Genomic DNA, 23,452 nt, shown 5'->3' with positions numbered 1-23,452 from the left:
CTCTGCTGTAAAATCAGAAGTAGGCAATACAACTTGTCCCTCCATGGACAGCACTCAGTTCCATCTTTGAAGAGTATAGTGGCTGAGAGATGAAGATATAAAAAAGCTTCAAATTAATTTGAGGAGGCCATAGGTCAGCAGTGCAAGACCTCAGGAGCTGAACCGCAGGCACGTAGTTAGACACTGGACCTAGAAAGTGGATGTTCAGTGTTGCTTTGTTTTGCAAGTCAAAAATGTATTCTTGCAAGAGCAGTGAAACTGAATATGTTGCCCCTATAGCCACTAAGCAATGTTATGTGAGACCAGTGCTAGTAGGGATGCTGATTTTAGCATTATATGTAACCTGAAGCTTATGTAGGGGCATATCTCAAAGCTATGCACATCATAACTGTATAGCACCTAAAGCATGCAACATCCTCTCAGTTTAACAGGAGAAAGTTTGGGCTACAAACTATGAATACTTTCAAGCTATAAACCAAGGATATTAACATCTACGTGTCCCTAATTGAAGCAGGAAGTATCTAATCCTACACAGCAAGCTATAATGTTTCTAAAAGAACAAGTCAAAAGAAAACCACAAGCTCTTGCCACAAAGTCAGAAAGCAACATTTGTATTTCTTCTGCTTTTGGTACAGAAGGAGGGAAAAGTACTGCATAATATCAATCAAGTGAGGAATAAGCACCAAAGTAACTTTAAAAGATGTCTAATTTCAATCATTTTAAAAAACAAAACTAGAAACAAGTGCCAAGGAGGTGTCAGATAGCAGTACAAGGGAAAAAAAATGTAGCATCTGCAACAACTTGTGTGGCAGCACAGAAACACAAACATAATGTTACATGGGGGAGATCTCCTGAAGGTCTGTAAACAAATCCTTGGGCAGCAATCTATCCAAACAAAATCCAAAAAATTAGACAAAAACTAATGCTTTGGGAGAGAGAGAGAGTATATGGATTATATAATAAATTTAACTTATTTCTTTCAGTGGAATACTGTAGCACTCAAAATTCCCACAGGCACTCAAAATTTCTACTGAAATGAAGTTGTCTAACATTTTATGCCCAGGAGAATAAAAATCAGACTGAAGCTAATGAAGAGAGAATTTCACAGAAGTGCCATGTATTGTTAACATCTCTGAAAAAAAAAACCTTCCTTAAAATTTTTATTAATTACCAAGTAAGATTTCTATAAATAAATTACTATGATTGGTTAAGAAAAGCATATGATGCTAAAGAAAACAAAAATCATCAGAAAGAGTCTTATGGGGAAATTCTGATCCCAGCAACTTCTTCAAGATCAGAATTTCATCCAGTGAGAAAGTTAAATGAGATAGTAGCACCAAAGAGATAAAATCCACTACCAGATAAGTAAACTGAAACAAGTGAATTAGGAAAAAAACAAAAACAAAAACAAACACAACTAAACATACATAACTACTTTTGGAAATAAACATTCTTTCCAAATGCCTGACACATAGGTTGGCAAAAGCTGACATGACAAAATGATTTGTATCTTGTTTGAATTACATATGGGTAGGTAATGCTACTGCAAGTATTGTTATTCATTAGAACTGATTATTCACGAGAATTTCTTTAATACTATGTGACATTTTACTTTTGCCATTAAGCTATGGTGAAAGAAAAATTCACACATCCACAAAAACAGAAGTTTATTTTAGAACCTAAAATATTTATCTGAAACCTTTATTTTTACAGCCCTTCAAGCTAGCTATGGAGAACATACAGAGCAAGAGACAATGCCCCTGTTCTGAATGCCACTACCAACACAACTGAAGCTGTAGAAATTGGTTCACTCTAAAGCACCTGTGCCAGCATCCAAGGTTTCTGATTACAGGTATTAGCTAGAGGTTACTGATATTGGCATACAAACTGAAAGGAACAAGAACCTTGTTGTAATGGAAATTTTCTCTTTCATTTATTTGTGAGGAAAGAGAGAGGAATATAAAGCAGGAACATCCAGCTCTCTGTGGTGCTTGAAAAAGCAGAAGTAAGAACGGGGAACCTGATGTTCAGTACAAAAAATAACATGTCTTTTTTGAAATTAGCTTAGACAGGTACAAAATAAGAAATGCTTTAGAAAATGTAATATTGATATTGCTTAAAAAACATTTTCCATAGTAATTCCATAAATAGAAATATGTCTTGTTTTTATAGTCTCTTTGATCTACACAATCTACTTTTTAAACACCTCAGCCTCTTGAATATATTTTATTTTGATTTTTTTAGGCTTAATACTATTACAGTCATATAGGCTTATTAAAATAGAATTTCCAAGTTTAGACTGTACATTCCCATCCCAGCACTTCATAGCATTTGTTCAGTCAAACAATGTGCAAATAACAATCATTTGGTCCCATTTTTGGGTTCTTATGAACAAGCCTATAGCTGTAGGGTTTGCTGAGTACTATAGAAAACATTCACTTTCAGATGCATCTAAATGTCAAGTTTAAATCTTAAGTTTTACAAACACCAATATTCATTCTCTTGCATGATAAGGTTTCTTTAAAAGTACCAAAATCTGGCAGCCAAACTAACTGATATTATCCATTATAGCAGAGACTGAAATACAAAGAGAAGTGAAAATCTAAATGAAAGGTATTCTGAACCTTTAAACTAGATTACTGAGGAATAACAGAAGTTCTCTACAGGACTGGTTGCTCTTGCCTTCTCTGAATGGATCCTACCATTAGTTAGGTTTCCATCTTCAGTTCACAACCTTTTCTTCCCTCTTTTTTTCCCCTAGTCTTAACCATCTAACAGTTTATGGAGTTGACAGAAACAGGCTGCATCTATTACCTCTGCAGCTATTCATATTGTTGTCTCTAGTGCTGGCAATTAGCAATCAGCTTCTTAATTAGCTTGACCCACCTGGCTATTTGCTACTAATAAATCAATTAATTCAAATCACATGAAGGAGTTTGTGTGTAATACCATAGCTCAGTCATTACTGGTCATCATTGTATATGGCTGTTGTATGCACTAGAAAAACTTAGTATCCAGGTCGAATTTGTATTCTCCACTGATGTGCAGTCTTTCAAGCAAGTACAGAGTGTGTTTAGTATTTTTAATGTTTGAAGGGATTTGGCAAAAGCCTCAGCACAGCACAAAGGAGAAGGAATGGAAGCTATAAACACTTTGGCACACTGGATTGAATGATCTTTACTTCTCCCTGAATGGTATGGATAGTGCTTATTTGGGGTCTCAGCTTACCAGCCTCCTTCAGGAGCCTCTGTTACTCCTCCATTTGTTAGTTTTTGATGTGAGAAACAGAAGCTTCTTTTCTTCTGTAGGAAAATCTATTCCCTTGGGGACTGTTAAGCTATGTGATTTTGTACGTCTATCCAAAGATGTCCCCTTTTGTCTTTCCTTCTTTCCATTGGAAAGAGGTTGCCTGACTCTATCTCTTTATTCCCCTTTTCTAGTCTGTATCAAGAGGAAACAGAAAAAAGATCACAAGAATAAAAGAGATTTTACTGCCTGGGCTTTTCTTCTTGAACATACATGTATGTTTTTACATTTGCCCACAAGTTTGTTGCCCACAGGTCTGTTCTTCTGCACATCCTTTTTTCTGCCATCATCATTGTTTTCCTTGGCCTGTCCTCCCACATAAACTGATGGCATGTCATTTTGCCCCATAAAGTCTGGTGAGAAACAATCACTGAAGGTGAGAAGTCTGCCCTTCTATCCTGATATTCTTTAACTTTTGTACTCAAAAATGAGTGTAACATTGCTGAAGTGTGGAAAGACATGCTGGATATAGCAATTATGGAGTAGCTGAACTGATGGCCACAGCTACAGATGTTCATAGTCAGAGTATCTTTCAGGACTCCCTTAACAAGCTTGGAAAATAGCTGAAAAAAAACCTTGTTATCAATTTTATTACCACTTATTCTGACTAGAGACTAATCATTCTGAATGCGTCCAAGAAAAAGAGTATTTTCAAAGCAGTGATAGAAAGGGCAGTAAAGCTTTAACCAGGAAATCAGAGGTTTATCAAGACCAGGCCTTTCAGATCCAGGGCTTCATAGTCCTGGAATTTACTTCATGTAAATTCCATAGGAATTTACCTCATGAAGAGTAAGTCAGAGGTATCTTCAGTAGTAAAATCCTGATTCTTGTTTTCCTTGCAGCTGTGTCATTCATAATTTTGCACTGAGATTTGACAAGTTCCTAATAAGTAAATAATCTATTAAATTAGAACACTATTTTCCAACCTGAGAAGAGAGAAATGACAGAAAGACCAGCCTTAGACAGGTATTTTCAACTCCTACATAGGCAGTCCAAAAGGACACAGAACAAATTCCATGGGCTTCTTTACCTAGTATTTTGGGTGCCTCTGAGGCTGAGTCTTCTCTAGGTCTGTATTTCTGTAGGACTGACCTTCTGCCCTGGTATTCTGTGCATTTCCCACTGTGTGTCTTCGGGGCAGCTCCTTGCTCTCCCTATGCTGTTTTTGGCTCTGATGTTTAGTGAGCATCTTCTGTGAATACAGCTTCCCTGAATAAGAGGCTAACAGTTTCTCACTGTTTCTCCATGTGTTTTTCCTCTACATAGAGGTTTCCCATTATCAGTGTCCCTAAAGCTGTCCAACCTGCTGTTCTTTCTGTCAGCATTAGCCTCAGTAGTTGAAGTATTTGCCTCTCAGTGTCTTCTCTGTAACTCCTTCCCATTCTTGCCATGTGACAGTAGTGACTGTCTTCCTGATGGGCTGCTTTTCTCTTCTTCATCCCCTTTGAGGCTGGCCACTTTTCTAACTTCAGCTTTGATGGGTTCTATCAATATTTCTCTTCTCTTCCTAGCCAGTCACAATGTGTTGCTCTGCAGATTTTTCCCTCCCTGATGCTGAACTCCTCTGTACCCAGATTCTTCCTCCAGCTTGGTTAACTGGTGCTGTCCACAACATAGCTGGTACCTTCTCAGAATACTCTATGAATGGTTTTCATAAAATAGGGAAGGAGGTCCTGTAATGACATGCAAGGTTCGTTACAAAACTTTCAGTTGTTGCAAAGCAGTGATGCCTTTTCACAGTAGGTCATATTTTGAAATAATCCAAAATAAATAGACCAAAACCTACACAGTTGATGTAATCATTGATCAGAAGCCTTTTTTGTTTCCAAATGTTAGAAAGGCATGCAATTTGTCATTTGCATTTGAATGTTTTAGGAGCATTATTTTAGGAAAGAGCATCCACACAGAAAATGAGAAACCATCTTAGACAAAATGTGCGTAAACACTGTGATAATTATCATAATGTTTTCTTCTACTGCACTGTGCAACTGCTAGTGTTATGCATGCTACTTCTCCAAAGCAAAATTGTTCGGTTGCTTTTCAGTAGTAACTATGTTGTATTTAGTGTAGTTTTTCATGCTGTTAAAATCTTAAAGGAAATATTTCTTCCATGTATAGAACTAAATGACAATGAAATTTAATAGCTCCAAAGATTGCTTTGGAAGCAAATGGAAGAAAGGTGTTTGGGGGTAGGCAAGTGAGATTATGGTGGAAAATGATACTGTATAAAAACTGCATGGAAGATTTGCAAGATAGCTGAACATACTCCCCAAATCAGGAAGGAAAATATATGTGTACACTGCATGGTGGAAAATGGTTAATATACTATATCAGAACTAGACTGATTAAATACTGCATTTTTCTTGCAAAAATGACATAACAAGTGAAAGCTAAGTATGAGAGACAGAGAATGTGTATCACTGTTGTCCCTTCATGTTTATTTCATATGCAAGTTCTTACGTTTCTTTATTTGTTCTACACATTCAAAAATTTATCTTTCTTTTAACAGTAGACTTCACAGACTTTATTAGGTTGTAATTTATATCTATCATGTACTGCATTCTCTCAGGCTCTTCCTAGCAGCAAAAGAGTGTACAATGGAATGTTTTGGAATATTTCTACAACTAGATAACTATTTACCCTGCTATATGTTTAGACAAGGTCAGGAAATGCACTTTGTATTTGGAGCAGAAGTTGTAAGATTTGCACAGAATTCCACAGTCCCAAGAAAGCTTGGTTTCCTGTACAGATGAACTGTTTTCTTTTTGTCAAAAGCTGCACTATGCCAATGGAGTACATTTAATGACCACTGTCTTCATCTCAGACTTTTAGCTGAGTGCACATTTCTATAATCCTTTAAGTTGGAAACTTGTTATAACATCCATTTTACACAGGAGGAACTGAACCACAAAGAAGCTGTAATTTTGCCAAGGTCACATAAAACGTATAAGAAGGAAAACAGAATTGAACCCAGGTTTCCCAGGAATCCCTAGGGTACTCCACTAGATAGTCCTCCTCTAGAGTAACTGCCTCTGGTATTTCCAGATTTGGTGCATACTTCTGGTTGTGAATAGCATCTTTGTTAATATGTAAAAACAAATGCAATCTTGAAAAGTACTTATGTTGATATAAAGAATTTATAATCTGCATAAGATGACAGCATCTTTGATCCAGAAAACACACTTGCTACTAAATGACACTCCAAGAAAACAAGTATATTTACTGATGCAACATATATTACATGAATTATTTTATTTGGAAAATGATTGTAGTAATTTATAAATTTCCTTGTCAATTTTTCTTGTTCTGAATACCACATCATTTTCTTTATTTTTAATTCATGAAGGAAATTCTGTTTTTAGGATGAGGAAGGGAGATTGAAAGATGAGGGGCTGGAGGGTAAATAAAGAAGTAGCAATGAATGTTACTAGTGGTCTGAATGTTACTAGTGATAATAGTGTATTAGGACAAGCAATTCTGAGGACTTATAAAACAGATTATGCAGTAGGATGAAAGGCAAAAGTGGCAAAAAAGAAGAGTGCAGAAAAAGAACTGACTGCATCAGGTGGACTGTATCTAGGAGAACAGCTGTGATGTCGTGTTACAAAGTACTGAGGATTTTCTGACTGGTGTCAAAAAGCACTCTTTCTATTATTTGTTTATATACTATTAAACATCAATATACTTTCTGTATGTGGATGATCTACTAAGGATATATAAACTGCATTATCAGATAATATCAATATAAAGTTCTGTAAAGTGTTTGCAAAGTCCTTAACTACTTGCTCTTGGGATTATAAATTACTCCTGAAAGAACTGAAAGCAAATAGTGTTTTTTCTTCACATAGTGCATTTGACAGAATTTTGCATATGATCTATTTCCATTTATTTTGTCCTTTTATCAGTGTTAATGAGTGAAACCAAAGAGAGAATTTCTTTTAATAAATCTGGAAAAATATGATAACAAAAATATGTAGAGTCTGAAATTCCTTCTAAAGTGTAGAACAGGACTGGATCTCAACTTGTTTGTGGTCCCTTATGCTAAAATAATAACCATACATTTGTGTAAATCAAAGTAAATATCTCATATGTTTCCCACTAACATATGGATAAATAAAAAAAAGTTTTGAATCTTGCCATTTATCTCAAGGCTACATTGCCTAAACAGCAGATAGAATCAGATAACAAATGGGCCTTCTCCACCCTTGCTGGAGACCTGTTTTTTCAAGCATACTCCCAAGCTCTTACCAAAAAAAAATTATTATTTCGGGTGTCCAAAATAAACTAGTCAGGGTCAGTAATAAGAGCTGTATGTCTCTTTAATCATAACTGTTTTCCTTCCTACTTCTCAGCACGTAAATCTTACTGCCAGTAGAACTGATTTTAATGACAAATGATTGAGGGAAGTTCACAAAATACATGAACATCAAAATACATTATTAGAAGGGATGCAGTACATCCATTCTCTATCAAATGTTGCCTGAAGGAATTCTGTGTTAAAACATAGGGTGAAATTATATAATGCTCTCAAAGTAACTATCAGATTTAATTTAAAGATCCAAACATTCATTTGTGTTAGGTTAGTTTGTATGTTCCACATGGCTTGAAAGTGTCTTCATTCTTGAGGCTCCATGCAAATAATGGCTACTGTAAGCAATTTTAGATGCTAAAAAATCTTAAAAAGTCAAATTCTGTATCAGATGCCCAGTACTGTCTGCATGAGAAAAAATAATTTATCCTGTTACATTTGTCAGTACTGCAAGCGTTATGTATCTTTGGGTAGCCTGGATCTGAAAGTTGTCTAGTTCTGCCATTTGACTTTGACAAGAGCGCTTCTTTTGATCTTGTTGATTATGTAAATACATTTCTGTAAACAAATACTTTCCTACTCTAAACAGACAGTTCTGTAAGCAGTTTCACTGATTTCTAATTTTGGCTGCGATATAAGATGGATTTAGTGAATATCACACTGAAGAGATCTTTTATTTCTTACTGTAATCACAACCATTATCTGAAAAGATTTACAAGAAGACAAAACAATCATCCTGCCCTCAGTCCAAAAATTATTGCTTCATGAGAATACAGTGATTTAAGAAATCCCCAGTCTGGAAATGACTTAAGTATCACATGCTAGTTCTAGGCCAGCCAAATATCTTTATTGTGGTTAGCTCTCTGCAAGATAGTGCAAAAGACTTGAGTTTGATTCCCTGCTTTTGCACAGTAGATCAAACATGCAGCTCTTACAGCACCTTTCATCCAAGGATCTCAAAAGATGCAGAGCAGGAAAAATAAAATATGTCAATATAAATCAGCAACAAGTTACTAGGGTTGTGCTTTTTACATGAAAATCAGGTTCTCATGTAAAATGAATGGATGGTGATGATGATGAGCAAGAGGCAGAAACCATGTAGTATTAGCCCTCTATACAACAATCAGAGATATGTTACTTCATTTTAAAATGGCTATGTGCAGCCTGTATTTTATTTTTAATTCATGGGTTTGCAGAGGTTTGGACCTGAATGAAATCTCAGGACCTCTATTCTCCCATTTTGAGACATAATGTCATCCTGGTATCAGTGATTAAATTTAGAACCTAAATTATTAGCCTAGCATTAATAATAATAATATCATAAAGTGATTTTAAGGCTGGAGGTGAGCAAAACTGTTTTGGATAAGGCATAAACAGAGTGAAGTATTATGAGAGCTAAAGTAATCCATTATATATTCGTTTTGATGCCTCTCTTGCAAAATGAGGTATTTTTAGCAAGTTGCACTCCAGATGAATAGCATTTTCCTCTGGAGTCTGAAAAAATGTATCCATTGGTATGCTTCTGTAACAGATTTCCTGAATAAATACCTCCTAAAACGATACATGCAGGACCAGATGTCTGTATGTTTCCTCTGCATAAAAGTAGCATTCACATTAAAGACCATCCTTCCTCTTTCATGTAGGATTTCTTCTAGCTCCCATTTTCATCAACATATTTTACAAAGTACTATGAAAATGTTTGTGTGTGTGTGTGTGTCTGTCTGTGTCTGTGTGCGCATGCATGCACACATACACATGTGTGCACGTACATGTTCGGTTTTTAAAGGAAAAAGGCAGAACACAAAAAAACTGAAGAAATTATAGGAAGTACTTTTTGTCTTTTAGCAGAAATATTTGAAATGAGTTGGAAGAATGCAGACAGTAACTCTCCAGCTTCCCTATAAAAATGCGACTTGGACAGTATTTCAACCATTCTTTAAACTTTCAGGAAAAAAAAGAAAACATATTCAAACTCCAGTGTATCCTATATTATTAAACAAAGGGCTGAAACAGGAAATAGCAATAATGTTATGGGAGGCACTGACAATAAAGCTTGAATTCATGTACTTTCCACACCATCAAAAAACCCACAGAACTGTAGCTGCTAGGCATGTGTATCTGAAGATTCACCTAATTCTGTGACCATTCAGTTATAGAGCAGTGAAGCTGATACTTCAGATATTTTATTTGCTAGTCATGACATTGAACCGAAGATGCCAAACAATCGCTGCTGACATCTTGATTTTCTAGTGGTTGTCCTATCTCTTATCTACCAGCTTTTGGCATTGCTTCTTTAGTAGTAACATATGTACCTGGCTATCAGTACAATACTCACTAATTGGCCCTAATGCATCAGGCAAAAGAAACCTTACTTCATTGCAATGATCTGTGGTACAAAGTTGCTGTCTTGCTCTGGGACAGGCTTTGAAGTTGTTTTTCAGAGCAGGACAGTCTTTTTGTTATGTAGCTTCTATTTTTTGGAGCAACTATTGTAACGTAGTTTTGAAGCTGCTGAATACTACAGCACTGTAAATGATGGTGTTCTGATCGTAAGGCAATCATTCTATTCTTCAGACTGCTATCAACCTTTTTTACTTATGTAAATCAAACAAACATCTTTTGCTTGTAAACAGTGGTGGTTAGCAGAAGTCATAGGGCAAAGGATACATGCACATGTAAGGTTTTAGATGCACCAAGAAAACAGAAACAAAGGGTCCAATTAAATTTTTGACCACACAGAGCATAATTTTATGAAGAGAAAATCAGTGGCTACAGACTCAGTGCCATAGGCCAAGAAGAGCCAGCCTTTTGGGGGCAATACTTCAGATTCAGGTTTCTTGCAGTCCTTCAAGCAGTAACATCCTTCACCTCTTCCTTACAGTTTTTCCCTTGTCCTCCACACACGTAGCTCTGCTTAACCGAGAGAAGTACTCTCTTGCAGGACTAGTACGGTGGATTATAGAAGAGCTTCTCTAATTTAAGCATATTTGTAAATTAACTTTCATAGCAGACTCACATTTTCTATCCTTGTAATCATATATAATGAAAGACTCTCTTGCCCTACATAATTGACACTCACGAACTATAAGAGTTAGGAATGCTGATCCACATATTTGAATTTTGAACTGACTCTAAAACATTTTGAACATTTAAAAATTAGCCAACAGTTCACTATTTCATTTTTTCTCCTTGTCCATCCATATACATATGGAATAAATTACTTTTATTCAGTGTGTGTGTGTGTGCGTGTACGTGTGTGTGTATACTTGTGAGGTCAATTTAGTATTTTTAATTCAAAAATGTAACTAGAACATCCAGGAGTTTGGAGAGACTGGTCCAAGACCAGTCCAAACCCTTTGGATTTGAATTCCTATGAATTAAAAGCGGGTCAACCAAAGAAGTGAAAGGGAATTCAGAGTTCTATCTGGGTAGTACTGTCAATTCCAAACATTATTTGACTAATGATCCAGCGGCAAAAGCGTGTGGAAGAAAAAGTGCTTTAATAAGAAAAATAGTTTTTGGACATAATATTTGCATCTCCTACCTTCTCCAGGTTTATCAGTTTTTAATCAATGCCTAGAGCAAAGTTTGCACCTGGTTTTTCAACTGCCCATGGGTGCAATGTGCAAAAGAAAAAAAAGTACTAGTATATGTCCAAAGTAAAGCATTTGTACTAAAGAGCAGTAAGAGTACCTAACTAGATCTTTGGATGTGAGGTTTAGAGCTAGGCAGAAGTTCAAACAACAAGACTGATTAAGCATCTGTAGTTGGAGAATCTTCTGCTAGGAGAGGCCACACTCTAAAAGCAGGTCTTTGGAAGGAAGGTAAGGATCAGGCTGCCAACTCTTCTGCCTTCTTTTCTTTCTCTTGACATAAACATCAAATGGTATTTTAATGTTTGAAGCAATTATGAAAGAAATAGCAAATGCATAAAGAAGTTATGATGTATGATGAATCATTATGCAAGACTTTTTAAAGTCAGTTTTAATGTTCTGTACTGTATTCAGCTTAGGTTGCCACATCCATCTCAAGTCTCCCTTTATGCAAGGTGTAAATAGCACAAGAGCAATTCTGCTAAAAATAGTGAAGTCTTAGTAGTCTTTCAAGACTGGACATGATAGTGTTGGTGATTTGCCATACAGTATTACATTTGATGCTCATTTTGTTGCTTTTAAGATGCTGACCCACCCATCAGTATTAGCTGTGACTGGGGCATTTTATTTGTTAAGACTCATATATGAAAGCAAGCTTAGTGCACAAAAGCTCATTGTAAGATACCATGATAAAAGAAGTAAAATCCCATTAACAATTCAAGTTCCAGACTAAAGCAGTTAAGCTGGATAAGGAAAAAAAGAGACTAGGCCATAATACGTACAACTAACTCCCCAAGGCAATCGCTTTTGACTAGAGTAATATGAAAACAAATGGCAATGTGCTAAGACAACTGAAAAACACTGAGACTCACTGGGGGAAAATACTATGAAATGTTATAGGGGATAATCTGAGACACATTCCAGAATGCATCTACAACACTACAGGTGGTCTCTGACTAGGAATTATAAAGCTATAGAAAAAAACTCGATTGACAGAAATTGGAAGTGAGATCAGGAGAAGACATTTTGATCTAGAAAGGTCTTCAGTGTCAAAGGGTCTACTCTTATTGGAGAAAAGACGACCAGTGAACTAGCAAATAGATCCAAAATACATGTTTTGACTTTCTTTACTACCTTGAGTAGGTAGCTGAAACTTCTTGCACTTTAATTTCTTCATCTATAAAGTGAATTAGAGAGTTTTAGTTCTTTGCTTACGTTTAGAACTTTTCAATATCCCTGACAAAAGTTGCTATAGAACTATATGGTAACCTTTATTGCTAATGCTTTTATAAATGTATTCTTTAAAGTACTGGAAGCATGTGCATGTTTGAGAACCTCTGCTGATGCATCTGGGAAAGTTTGAGGTGAATCAAACTGTGCAGTAGCAACCTCTAAAAATGAATTAAGAGAGTATATAGGATATTTTACAAAAAAATATTTTACAAAAAAAAAAAAAAAAAAAAGATGGATATTCTGCACACAATCTTTTTCCATCTCCAAAAGATACATTATGTCCGGGGATCAAGCAGTAGTGAAGTGTTAGAAAGACTTGGAATCAGTTTCAGCATTTTAGTGCAAAAGGCAAAGGAAACATAAATAGCTGCTCTTAAATGCATTTCCTTAATGATGAAAATGTGTTTTGACTCAGATGGCATACTCGAGTATCCGTTGTAATACCTGACATAGTTTCACTTTTTTGTAAGTTTGTTAACAAAAAACTGGGTTTGCAAAGTTGGATTTTCAGAAGTTAAGAAATGCTATCGTTAAGACTGTCTATACAACATTAATTCATCCTTTCATGTGATGAGTACGCAGTCTCTGAAATATTACGATCACATACTGATTACTCGCTGCAAGATCCTTCCTTATCCAGTACACAGAATGGGTGATGTTCTCTAAATGAAAATGAGTGTCTGTGTAATGAATGAGGCTTCTGTCTTAAGACTCCTGCTTAACCTGTTGCAGAAGTTTGAAGGTATGTGGTGAATGACAGAGGAAGAGAAAGATAGACGCATGGTTAAAGCAGCTGAAACAGAGGAGTGCCACCCTAGAGAATCAGATTCTACACATCTCTGAGCTACTTAGTGATCCTGGGCAACTCACTTTAAACAAAATTTTTACAGTTGGTCACTAGTTTTTCATTTTTTGCCTCCGGCCCTCTTGGTCCCCAGCTAAGTTTGATGAACTCCCTCAAAAATAGTAAAAAGCACATCCTTGACACCCTGGCTACCTCAGGCCAAATTTCAAGCTCCTGCTCTAAAATACTAGGAAATTATAGTTTCCTAGGGCAAGAATTAGACCTTTTTAAAAATAAATGCAAAAGTATTCTCTTCTAATGTAATCCTTAAAAATTGTTGAAGTTCTTCCCAAAATGTCAGAATCTGACAGACCAACTAGCATAAAAAAAATCAAATAAAAACAAAAATTTGGCCAGCCATAGACAGCTGAAAAGAGGAAATTATAATAAATTCTAACAGGTAGTATGGGCCTATCCTTTGTGTAAGCCATGCTATAAGCAAAGCCACCTATTCTGGAGTAATACTCAGCACAGGAATACCGTAAGTGTCCTGAATGTATGCCATAGCCCTATTTCTGAATTAAATAACCAGATTAAGAGTTCATAATGGTATTGGTCTAATTGTTCATGGTTATTGTTGTAAGGAGTTGGATTGTTTTCCCCTTTAACAGTTGCTGATTACAGAAAATAGAAGGTTTCATATATCCAGCACTGAGAATAATTTTTCTGTTGGAGATTTTTTTTAGTGGAAAACTATTTTTTCATATAAATTTAAATTATACCTATCTTTAGACATCTTCCTTTCCATTTCCTGACCAATCAAAATATGGAGGATTTCAATTTTGATATGTTGCTTTAGTTCCTCACAGGGTGTTGGTGACCTGTGACCCACCTCTGTTTCTTTGGTTGAGCACATCGTCTGGACTACATCTCCAGCATTGCCGCTTAGTCAGAAGATTCACATTAACCGTAAACTCCTTCAAAAAGAAGGAAGATCAAGATGGCAGAGAAATACCTGGAGACTTCACAATTTAGATGACTTGTACTTCCATGCCCTCCTCAAGCCGCAGTTCCTACTCAGACTGTATCTCAAAATTACAATATATCAGTGCTCCAGTTTTTAGAATCAAAATTAAAGTGGAGAAAAATATTTTTCCAGCCAACTGTGTTCACGCTAATAAATCTCAGCCTAATGGCTACTTAAAAAAAAAAATCAGTGAGTACTTCAAAAAAGTAAGAGGATAGCTGCTACCTAACTTTTATAAGTAAATGTAAGGGGTTGTGGCCCCATAGATACCTAGAAGACTTTTGATAGGGAACAGCCTCTGAGAAGATACTATTAGCTATTACCTAACAGCATTCATACCCATAAGAATAGCATTAACTGTGGACCTGAAGGAAGTAGCTAGAATGGTATCTTCCCTATCACAAATGTGTAGTTTTAGTCTGAAAACTTCATTCTGGCTTTGACCTACAGACTGGGCCATCTTGGGATGGCCCAACTAAGAAAGATGGGGAAGGGAGATGAATAGCCACAGTCAAGTGAGCAAGTAGTGGATGGGATTTAGCAAGCAAATGGTGCAGGGTGATGTGAAAAAGAGAGACCTTAAAATCAACAAAACAAGGCAAAAGGGAGCCCACTGCAAATGTACACACAAAAATAAGGAAGTGTCAAGAGCACAGCATTACAGAGGAAACTCTCACACTTTTTCTGGGAATTCAGGAGGACTGGGTGCCTCTCTGAAGTGCCTGCATACTAACACATGAAGCATGGGAAACAAACAGGAGAAATTAGAGGTCTGTCTGCAGTTGCAAGGCTATGATCCTTTAAGTGGTTAAAATTGGTTTTGAGGGAAATCTACAGTGAAGAAATAGAGTGTATGGGGTAGGTATTCCTGTCGGTGAGACTGAAATTGTAAGATACTTCTTCCTTCACTAACACGTGTCATTAATCCAAAAAGCAAGGACAAGTTTAGGCTTTGATTCTGCTCTCTGTATACTTACATATGATCTCCAAAATTAGGATAATTACACATACTGAGAAGTCATGAGACAGTCCTGTGACACAGCATGGATCTTTAGTCTCTGTGTTTTGAAATGCTCCCTAATCTACAAGTAAAAATATTTTGTCATTTTCTGCGGTATATATGATGTGTGCCGAACTCACAGAGAGCACCGCAATATAAAAGGAAAAAAAAGAAAACCTCTTTGCAAGTAGATGGTATAGCATTTTAATTAGGGCTCTGTTTTGCTATGAATATGTGACCATACAATGTATCTCAGAATATACCACATGGCAATTTTGAAAGTAAGAACTGAATGTGAATTTAAAACATTGTTGTCTATGTGACTGAAAGTATGATTCTGAAGGATGCAGACTTTCTGAACAGCTTGGTTCTTGTTCAGTCTGAAGTCTAATGATGATGTATATTAAAACGTCACCAGTTAGCTATTTTGCTGCTGATCTTTTAAGCAGAAACGTCTTATTACACAATGTTTATCCTGTAATCCCTTTTCTGCCAACCCAAGTATCAGAACTCCCTACAGCCAACTTGCCTGCAGCTATTTTACCTCCTCAGCAGCTTTCAAGATGCTGTAATATACTGTCGATACAAAAGCCACTGGCTTATTGACAGGTGGAGAAAAAAAAAAGGGAGATTTAAAAAAGCTGCCTTAAATTTCAAGCAAAGTAACAAAGGAATTACTTACTACATGAGGTATTATTAGTTTTCACATACAATGCCTTAAACTCTTTAAAAATAAAATAACTGGAAGCTATTATTTTGTTACTTAAAAGCTGCTTTATCTGAAACGATGGATCAGAGTTTAGATCGAATTTTTTAGTGTGTGATCTAAGTTATTTTTACTGCAATCTACTGGTTTAACGAATATGGGAATATCTCCTACAAATGTCTAGCCCCAGTGAAATGAAACTCACTTTTCCAAAGTGTTAAGGAAAATTGGTTTTAAGGGTACTTGTATGACTGCCTGCCTGCTGTAAGCCTTTGCCTTCACAAGGCTGTAACTCTTCATAGGCTTGATTCATCTCTGTGAGAAAAAGCATAGTAAAAATTAGCCTGGTAATGGATATGGAATATCTGTATTGTAGCAGGTGACCATGGCTCTTGCGAGCTGAAGTTAGTACATTTTATTTGTAATCTGAATCAAGCTATTTTGGAACCTCCTTCATGTGAAGACACACACATGTGAACTTGTCAAGACTTTAGCCACTAGGGGGCTGTGTGAACACAATTTTTTGGCAAGTTCTTGGCCCTTCGTTGGTTCAAAAGGGCAAATGTGTTTTTATGTAAAATAAAATGTGACTCTGAAATAATTAACTAGGTTTTTCTTATCTCTCCCCTCTGATAGAAAACGCATCAGGTCATAGCTTAATTAGTCCTGTGGAATTTTAGAATGACCCTAAATTACTCAAAATCTTATTTGGTCATGGTTCTGTTGTGTAAAAAATCCAAAATCCTTCTGAATCGTTGTCAGAGCCTGAAACATGCTTTCTACAGCTCAAGGATCGAAACTAATCCTGATGAAGTGTGGACTCTGCAAATCCTGTTCATAAGCTGATCTGTGTTATGCCTAATGATGGTATCTGACTAATACCTGGAAAACAAAATGAAATTTCCATAGAAAAGCAGATAACTTTGAGATATAGCTCATATAAATATGTCTTATATTTCACAGTTTCTGTGAAAGCCTGGTTTTGGTTGTAATATAGACCAGTTACCCTTCCTTCTTCTGACAGGCACAGAAGGTGTGTAAATAACAGAGAGAGCAAAATCTGGTAGAAAACCTGGCAACTTGGTAATTCGCAGGGACATGCCATTCATTACGTTATGAGTTTGTTATGATTTTGATCCAGAGCAGATCCAGGTAAAAGCAAAAGCCCCAAATACGTGTCTGTTTCATAAACTTGACCCATCTCCGTCCCCTCTCCGTTTTTATCAAGTGCCTGTTAGGTCACCAGTGTGTCCAGTTACAGCAACAGAAGGCAGGAGGCAAAATGTCTCAGTAGCTAACATTTGTATTTTAAGTCGTTTGAACACACGGCTGCGCTTTCATTTGAAAAAGCCCTCTCACTGCGCGCTTTTTAAAGATCCCGTCCTTATCGCAGGCACCCAAGTAGCTGAAAAAGAGGGGCCAATCTGGACATCTCAACCTCAGTGCCTTCACGGGCGGGACACAAGGGTCCGGGCGACAGACTTTTGACGCACTCGGTATCGGCCGCCCTTGGCAAGCCGTACACGGGGACGGCAGGGGAGAAGGCTTTAAACCAGCTATAAACCGGCCTCCGGCAGCGTTGGGCCGGCGAAGGCCACGGTGTGTGTGTGTGGGGGGGACAGGACACGGGGAGGAGGGGACTGCCGGTGCGCGCCACTTCTCGCCGGCCTGGCAGAAAGTTCGCCGGCGCGAGGCGGCGAATAACGGCGACGCCCGGGCGCCGTGCGCGGCCGTTAGGCAGCGCCCCGAGGCGGGCCGCGCGTGTGGTGCGGAGCGGCGCGGCGCGGCGCGCCCCTCCCCCCCCCCGGGCGCGCGCGCGGCGGCGGCCGTTGTGTGCCTGCGCGCCCAGCGCCGCGGCCCCTGCGCTTCCCCGGCGTCGCCGGGGCAGGGTTTCGCTCGGCTTGGCTCCGTGTCACACACAGATGTGACTCTTGTCTGTTCCCTGCAAACGTACGACCGTGACGGCTCACCTCCTCCCCCCCTCCCCTCCTCCACCCCCCCCGACAAAAAAAACCCACCCTTTTACAAAAATCGCCTCAGATCCCACACCGAGCAGCAGCCGCCGCAGCAGAGCCCCGGCAGCCGATGGAGCAGTTGGGTGGGGAGCGGGGAACCGGCAGCAGGAGCAAAAACTTTGCGGCCGCCTAACTTTTCGCTTCCCTTCTAACGCTTTCTCCTCGGGCTCTCCCCTCGTCCCCTGCCGCTGCCCCCGGCCCGGGCTGCGCTCGGTCTTCCGCGGCGGCTCTCCCCTCTCTGCCCTCCCTCCGCCCCGCTCCTCGCCTCCTTCTCCCTCGCCCGCTCCGCTCCGCTCCGGCGGCGCCGGAGCTGATAAGGAAGAGGCGGCAGGCGCTGCGAGGAGGGAGCGGGCAGCGGAGCGGGCAGGGGCAAGGACGGGGCGAGGGGGCGGCGGGAGGCGGCCGGCCCCGCGCGGCGCCCGCGCTCGCCGTTTTTGACAGCTGGGCGCAGCGGCCTCTGCCGGGTCCCCCCGTGCGGCACCAGGGGGTTTGCGGGGTGGGGGGCACGGAGCGGCGGGGGGCTGCTTTTTCTCCCCCCGCCACCCTCTCCCTTTGCTTCTCCCCCTGCCCTCGCTCGCCCCGGAGCAATAAACAGCGGCGCGGGTTACGGGGAGGCAGCGCTGCCCCTGCTCGCAGCCTCCCCCCGCCGGCTGCCCTTCCCCTTCCCCAACCAAACAGCCCAACAACAACAAACCAACCTGTGGAGGCTCTGACCCGAACCTGGGTCCCTCCTCCCATCACTTCCAGCTCTCCGCTGAAAGCTCTTTCTCTTTCTGTCTCTCTGCTGCCCGGGCTGAACTTTGGGGGCTGAAGTTTTGGAAGAGCCTGAGAGGAGGGCGAGGGAGAGAGACGGCGGGGCTCGGGCTGCTGCTGCGGTCCTGTTTTTGAAGTCTCTCTTAGTGTTTTTTAGTTCAAATCACCCGAAGGTGCGAGGGCGAGGGAAAGAGAGAGGAAAGTGGGGAGGAAGAAGGGGGGGAAGAGCGAGAGAGCGAGAGAGAGCCGGAGAGACAGGAGGAAGGAGAGGCGCTGGGAGCCCAGAGGCAGAAGGAAGGGTGCAGGCACGGCCGCTGAGAGGAGATCGAGAGACAGGGGGTGCACTTGACAACCAGCATGCAGAGATGGTAAGAAGTTTCCAGCAGCCTTTCGTGTTTTCATTCTAGCCTTTACTTCGGTTTGATTTGATTAATAAATTGTGCAGTAACACAAGCAGCCCTGCTCGCTTATCCGGTGTGTTTCAGCCTTCAAATAAACAAGCAGCCGGGCAAGGAGAAGGAGGAGGGTAATAAATAAATAAATCAGTCCTGTGCTGTTTGGATTGGGGGAAAAAGAAAATGACGGAGAGGCTGTGCTAAACTTTCAGCGAGTTTGGGGGGTTGAAATGGGATGGCCACATGCGTTTTACCGCCTCCTTCCCTCCGCTGAAGATGAGGGGCTAGTTTTAAAAAGTGTGTGTATGGAGGGAGGGCGAGAGGAGGTGGAGTGGGGTTGAGTTGGACATACGGTGGTCTGATCTGTTTTTGGACACCACCTTCTGCTGGGAAATGAGTAAGGTTTGCACACAATGTGAAGGTAACCTTTGAGAGTGGGGGAAGGAGCCGTGTGTTTGCGTGTGAAACAGCGCCTGAGGCAGAGAGACCGACGTGTAAATCCACCTTCCCTCAGTTACTCTTCTCTTTTTCTCGTGCATGTGCTTGCAGTTTGCACCTCTCCCATCAGCGGTTGTTAGCAGGGCTTGTAGGGCTGTGTCGATGCGCTGACTGTAAAAGGGAGGGGGGCAGCCCCCCCAAAAGCAACTTTAAGCAAGTTTTTGCTGTTTTTTTTCGTGTGCTGTGCAAACGTACGTCTCCTTTACAGGCGGGTTTTTGCGAAGCAAGCTTTGGGCTTGCACGACCTCTTAATTTAAAAATTTAAAAATCGAAGTGACCGAGGACCTCATTTGGCTGAAGTCCTCTTGTGTGGGCTTTGATGTGAAGATAGATTAAACAGCTGCAATGAGCAAGCACGTTTGTAGAGCCATGACTACACTTACATGCATAACGATAGCAGCTCCTATTAACAAGTAGACTGAGCTCAGTTGGTGATGAACAGTAATCAGCCCATATTCAATGAAGTAGTATATTTTGAATTGCTGTTTGACCACTGCCTTGCTTTCGGTCCGCTTTTGTCACCTCATTTCAGGGTTGTGATACATTTGTCTTGTGTGCCATGCATATCCATGTGCACATGCACACACACATATATATATACATACACATATATATGCGTGTGTGTGTGTGTGTGTGTGTGTGTATTGCACTCAAACCATAGATAGAGTGTTTGTCTGTGTGTGAATGAAGGGAGAGCTTGAGATGGAGGGCTGGTATTTTTCCCTCCTTACCCTAACATGACATGTCTTGTTTCAGTGATCAAAGCCACAATTGGAGTGTAGGAGATGCAACTGTCAAATGTAGGCAACAATAAAAAAAAAAAAGGAGGGTTGGGAGGGGGAAAAAGCAGCATGTGCCCAGGACTGTGGTTACAGTAACGCTGACAGAAATTAAAGTGGTTTTGAAAGCAGCATGCGATTTATGATGGTTCCCATTTACCCTAGAGTCAAGCTGTTGTAAAATTGATGCACAAAAGACATCATGCAATAATCCAGTGTGCCCAGGATTAAAGTGGCAATGAGTGTCTTTTGTGTGTGTGTGTCTGGCCGACAGTTAAAATGGTTTGAAGCTATTTTTAAGTAAGAAGTCAAAGCAGGATATTACATATTTCTTTTATAACCTGTATGTATAACTCTTCTAACCTGTATGACAGCTGTGCATAGCAGTTGTTGAAATGTTTTTAGATAGGCGTGGGCTTTTATTTCTTATTACATTATCTTCCATCTCCCCTCTGTGTTATCACCCATCTCCATAGACAGGAATTACTTTTAAAACCAGGTAGCGTTTTTGTCACAGTTTCGAAGTGCAAATGCTCACACAGTTTAATTATTGAGTTCATTTCAGACAGTAATATTAAATAAGCCTGATCAGCAGATCTGCACAAGAATACCAAGTTCCTGTAAAAGTATGTGGAACTTCCCTTGCCCTTAAAAATTGCAGGAATTTTTAATCTGAAATTTAATGGAGCATATGAGCTCTCTGATACACTGTAGTTTCATTTTAAGCTGTCCAGTATTAATGAACCATCTAGCTGTATGTATGTTCTGCTTTAAATTCCTAAAGCACATGAAATTTAAAATTCACTTACTGAATATTTCAAAAGATCCATCTTCACCTGATCCAGATGAAGAAAAATATAAATGTAAACTGTACGCTAATTTGTTATGAGCAAAGTTGGAAACTCCTTTGAAGACTTGAGAATATGAAAGCATTCCATAAGCACACTTCTTGCACACACAATATTACTTTGTAAAAATGTAACACTGTAACATTGTAGGGGAACAAATGTAGCAGATACATATTTTTATTCCCATTGAATTTTTATTCTTGAGGTATATGTGAAAGACAGATATGTGATTACATTAAACAAAGTAAAGGAACAGACAAAAGCAGAGATGACTATTGCTTTATTAAAATGTAAGTGTTACAGTTTGAATTTTCTAGTGAGTTTTTGAGTTCAGTGCTTTACATAACATTTTGTCCTAATCTTGCTTGCTGTCAGAGATGTTTCATGGTTGTGCAATTGCTGCAGTCAAGAATGCCAATTTGCATTCCAGGAGTGTCATTTGATTACTTTTATCTGCACAGCTCCAAGACCAGCCCAGACCTCTCATTTCATCTTGCCATGTCACGAGTCAGTGCTGTGTCGTCTTTTCAAAAATCTGCCTGATTTAGACAAGAAAGAAAAGTACTTTCATGTTGCAGCCTCAGTCCCCTGCTAACTTGTCAGCAGCAGGATATGATTCACTTGGGCCCAGAAGAATGGTACGGAGACGAGGGTTAGGCAGTTCAATAAGCCCATGGACAGGTAGTGTGTGACGTCCCAAGAGAGCTTAAGTTAATGAAGAACAGGTCTGCTTAGTTCTTCACACTCTGACCTGGTGTTGTCCCCACAGTTTTCTCATTTGATCTTTCCCAGCAAATTGATCTTTTCTAGTATTTTTTTGCCTTCCAAGTTAGTCCTTGTGGGACTGAAATTAGCAGAGCAACTTAAGTTGGATAATACAGCTGTTCAGAAAAGAAGAAATTGGACACTAGCTCATAAAGGGAGGGGGGAGGGGAAAGCAAGCTATTCTTACTGTTGTTGTTACTGAGTTGGGGTTTTTTTAGTTTTATTTTAGAAGACTTCAAAATAGCCGTATTACTTTGGAGGTTCACTTACTCTCTTTATAATTTGTCTGGATGGTCCATTGCACACTGTATTAAACATGTATCCTTTAAATAAAACAAACACGCTTGCAGCATAGACTGCAGGTTTGCTTTGGTATTTGTCAGTTGAACTTGCTTGTTAGAAATGATTTGCTAGTCTGTAATGAGGCTTTTACAGTTGTCGTAAGACATTTTAAATATCAATTGCACATGCCAACTACATTATTTATAGCCTGCTAAATAACTGTAATTCCATAGTATCCAATACTGAAATGCAGAGGAGATTAAACAATAAAAGCCATTACAAATGGTATGTGTAAATATTATGGTAGGTGAAAATACAGTCAGCAAATTACCACTGGCATTACTAGTTTTCTGGAATACTGGTGTACACAAACAAATTGTTTCTGAATGAAGATGCGCTATATTTGAAATCTGAAGTCTAAATAGGGTTATGGTATTACCTGTCATTCTTTTATTTTGCACTTTGTAATTGAAAAGTAGAATGTGTATGTGTGTGTGTGTGTCTGTGTGTGCGCGCGCGTGTGTGTGTTTAAATACAGAGATGGCTAGCTTGTCAAACAATGTAAGATTTCAAGCTAGATTTTTATAAATAAGGTGTAAGTTGGAAATGATTAAGAGGGTCTTTAGTTTGCTGCACAATAATAAGCAATATTTAACTTTCTGTGTTTCATAGCAGATGTTTTCACATATTATCCATGTCCTTGCAAGTTGTAGAATTGAAAACACTCTTGAATGAAAACAAGAACACTTATTATGTAAGAAAAATACTGCTCTCAGTCTCAGTATTGCTTTTGAAAATGGGAAGGAGCTGTAAAGAATCATTGGTCATCTAGCTCTGCAGAGCTAGAGGGAGCTTCACGATTTTATTAGATATGCCTAAGGTAAAAAGGGGGGAAAATATTTTGAATAAGGGAATGGTGATTACTAACTTCTTTTCAGAGCCAAAGATCTAGCATTTAGGCTTTGAGACGGTTTATTTTATGTTAGATGTTCATATATGTAAGTGGCATTTGCAGTTGACTACAGCTCTCAGCAATTTCAAACAAAACAAAAATGCCCAACAACAAAATAATTACATTAAAACAACACCACCTAAAATGTTTTAAAACTAATCAGGTTTTATATAAAAACAAAATTTGTATTTTTTTCCTAAAGATGGG

The 23,452-nt window shown here is 39.2% G+C and overlaps 1 protein-coding gene across 1 annotated transcript in view; it reads left to right on the top strand.

Moving 5' to 3' along the window:
* Nucleotides 1–19,051: 19,051 nt before the first annotated feature.
* The window catches only part of BNC2 (basonuclin zinc finger protein 2), a 332,225-nt gene continuing 327,824 nt past the window's right edge, over nucleotides 19,052–23,452 (top strand). The window contains exon 1 of the mRNA XM_067315784.1: nucleotides 19,052–19,094. Within this exon, the coding sequence (XP_067171885.1) occupies nucleotides 19,092–19,094 (3 nt within the window). The 5' untranslated portion in view covers nucleotides 19,052–19,091. The remainder of the gene's footprint in view (nucleotides 19,095–23,452) is intronic.

Source organism: Apteryx mantelli, chromosome Z (genome assembly GCF_036417845.1).
Source record: "Apteryx mantelli isolate bAptMan1 chromosome Z, bAptMan1.hap1, whole genome shotgun sequence".
In the NCBI taxonomy this organism is placed as follows: Eukaryota; Metazoa; Chordata; class Aves; order Apterygiformes; family Apterygidae; genus Apteryx; species Apteryx mantelli.
The sequence above is the reverse complement of the archived record's forward strand: the minus strand, read 5'-3'. Positions and strand labels throughout refer to the sequence as shown.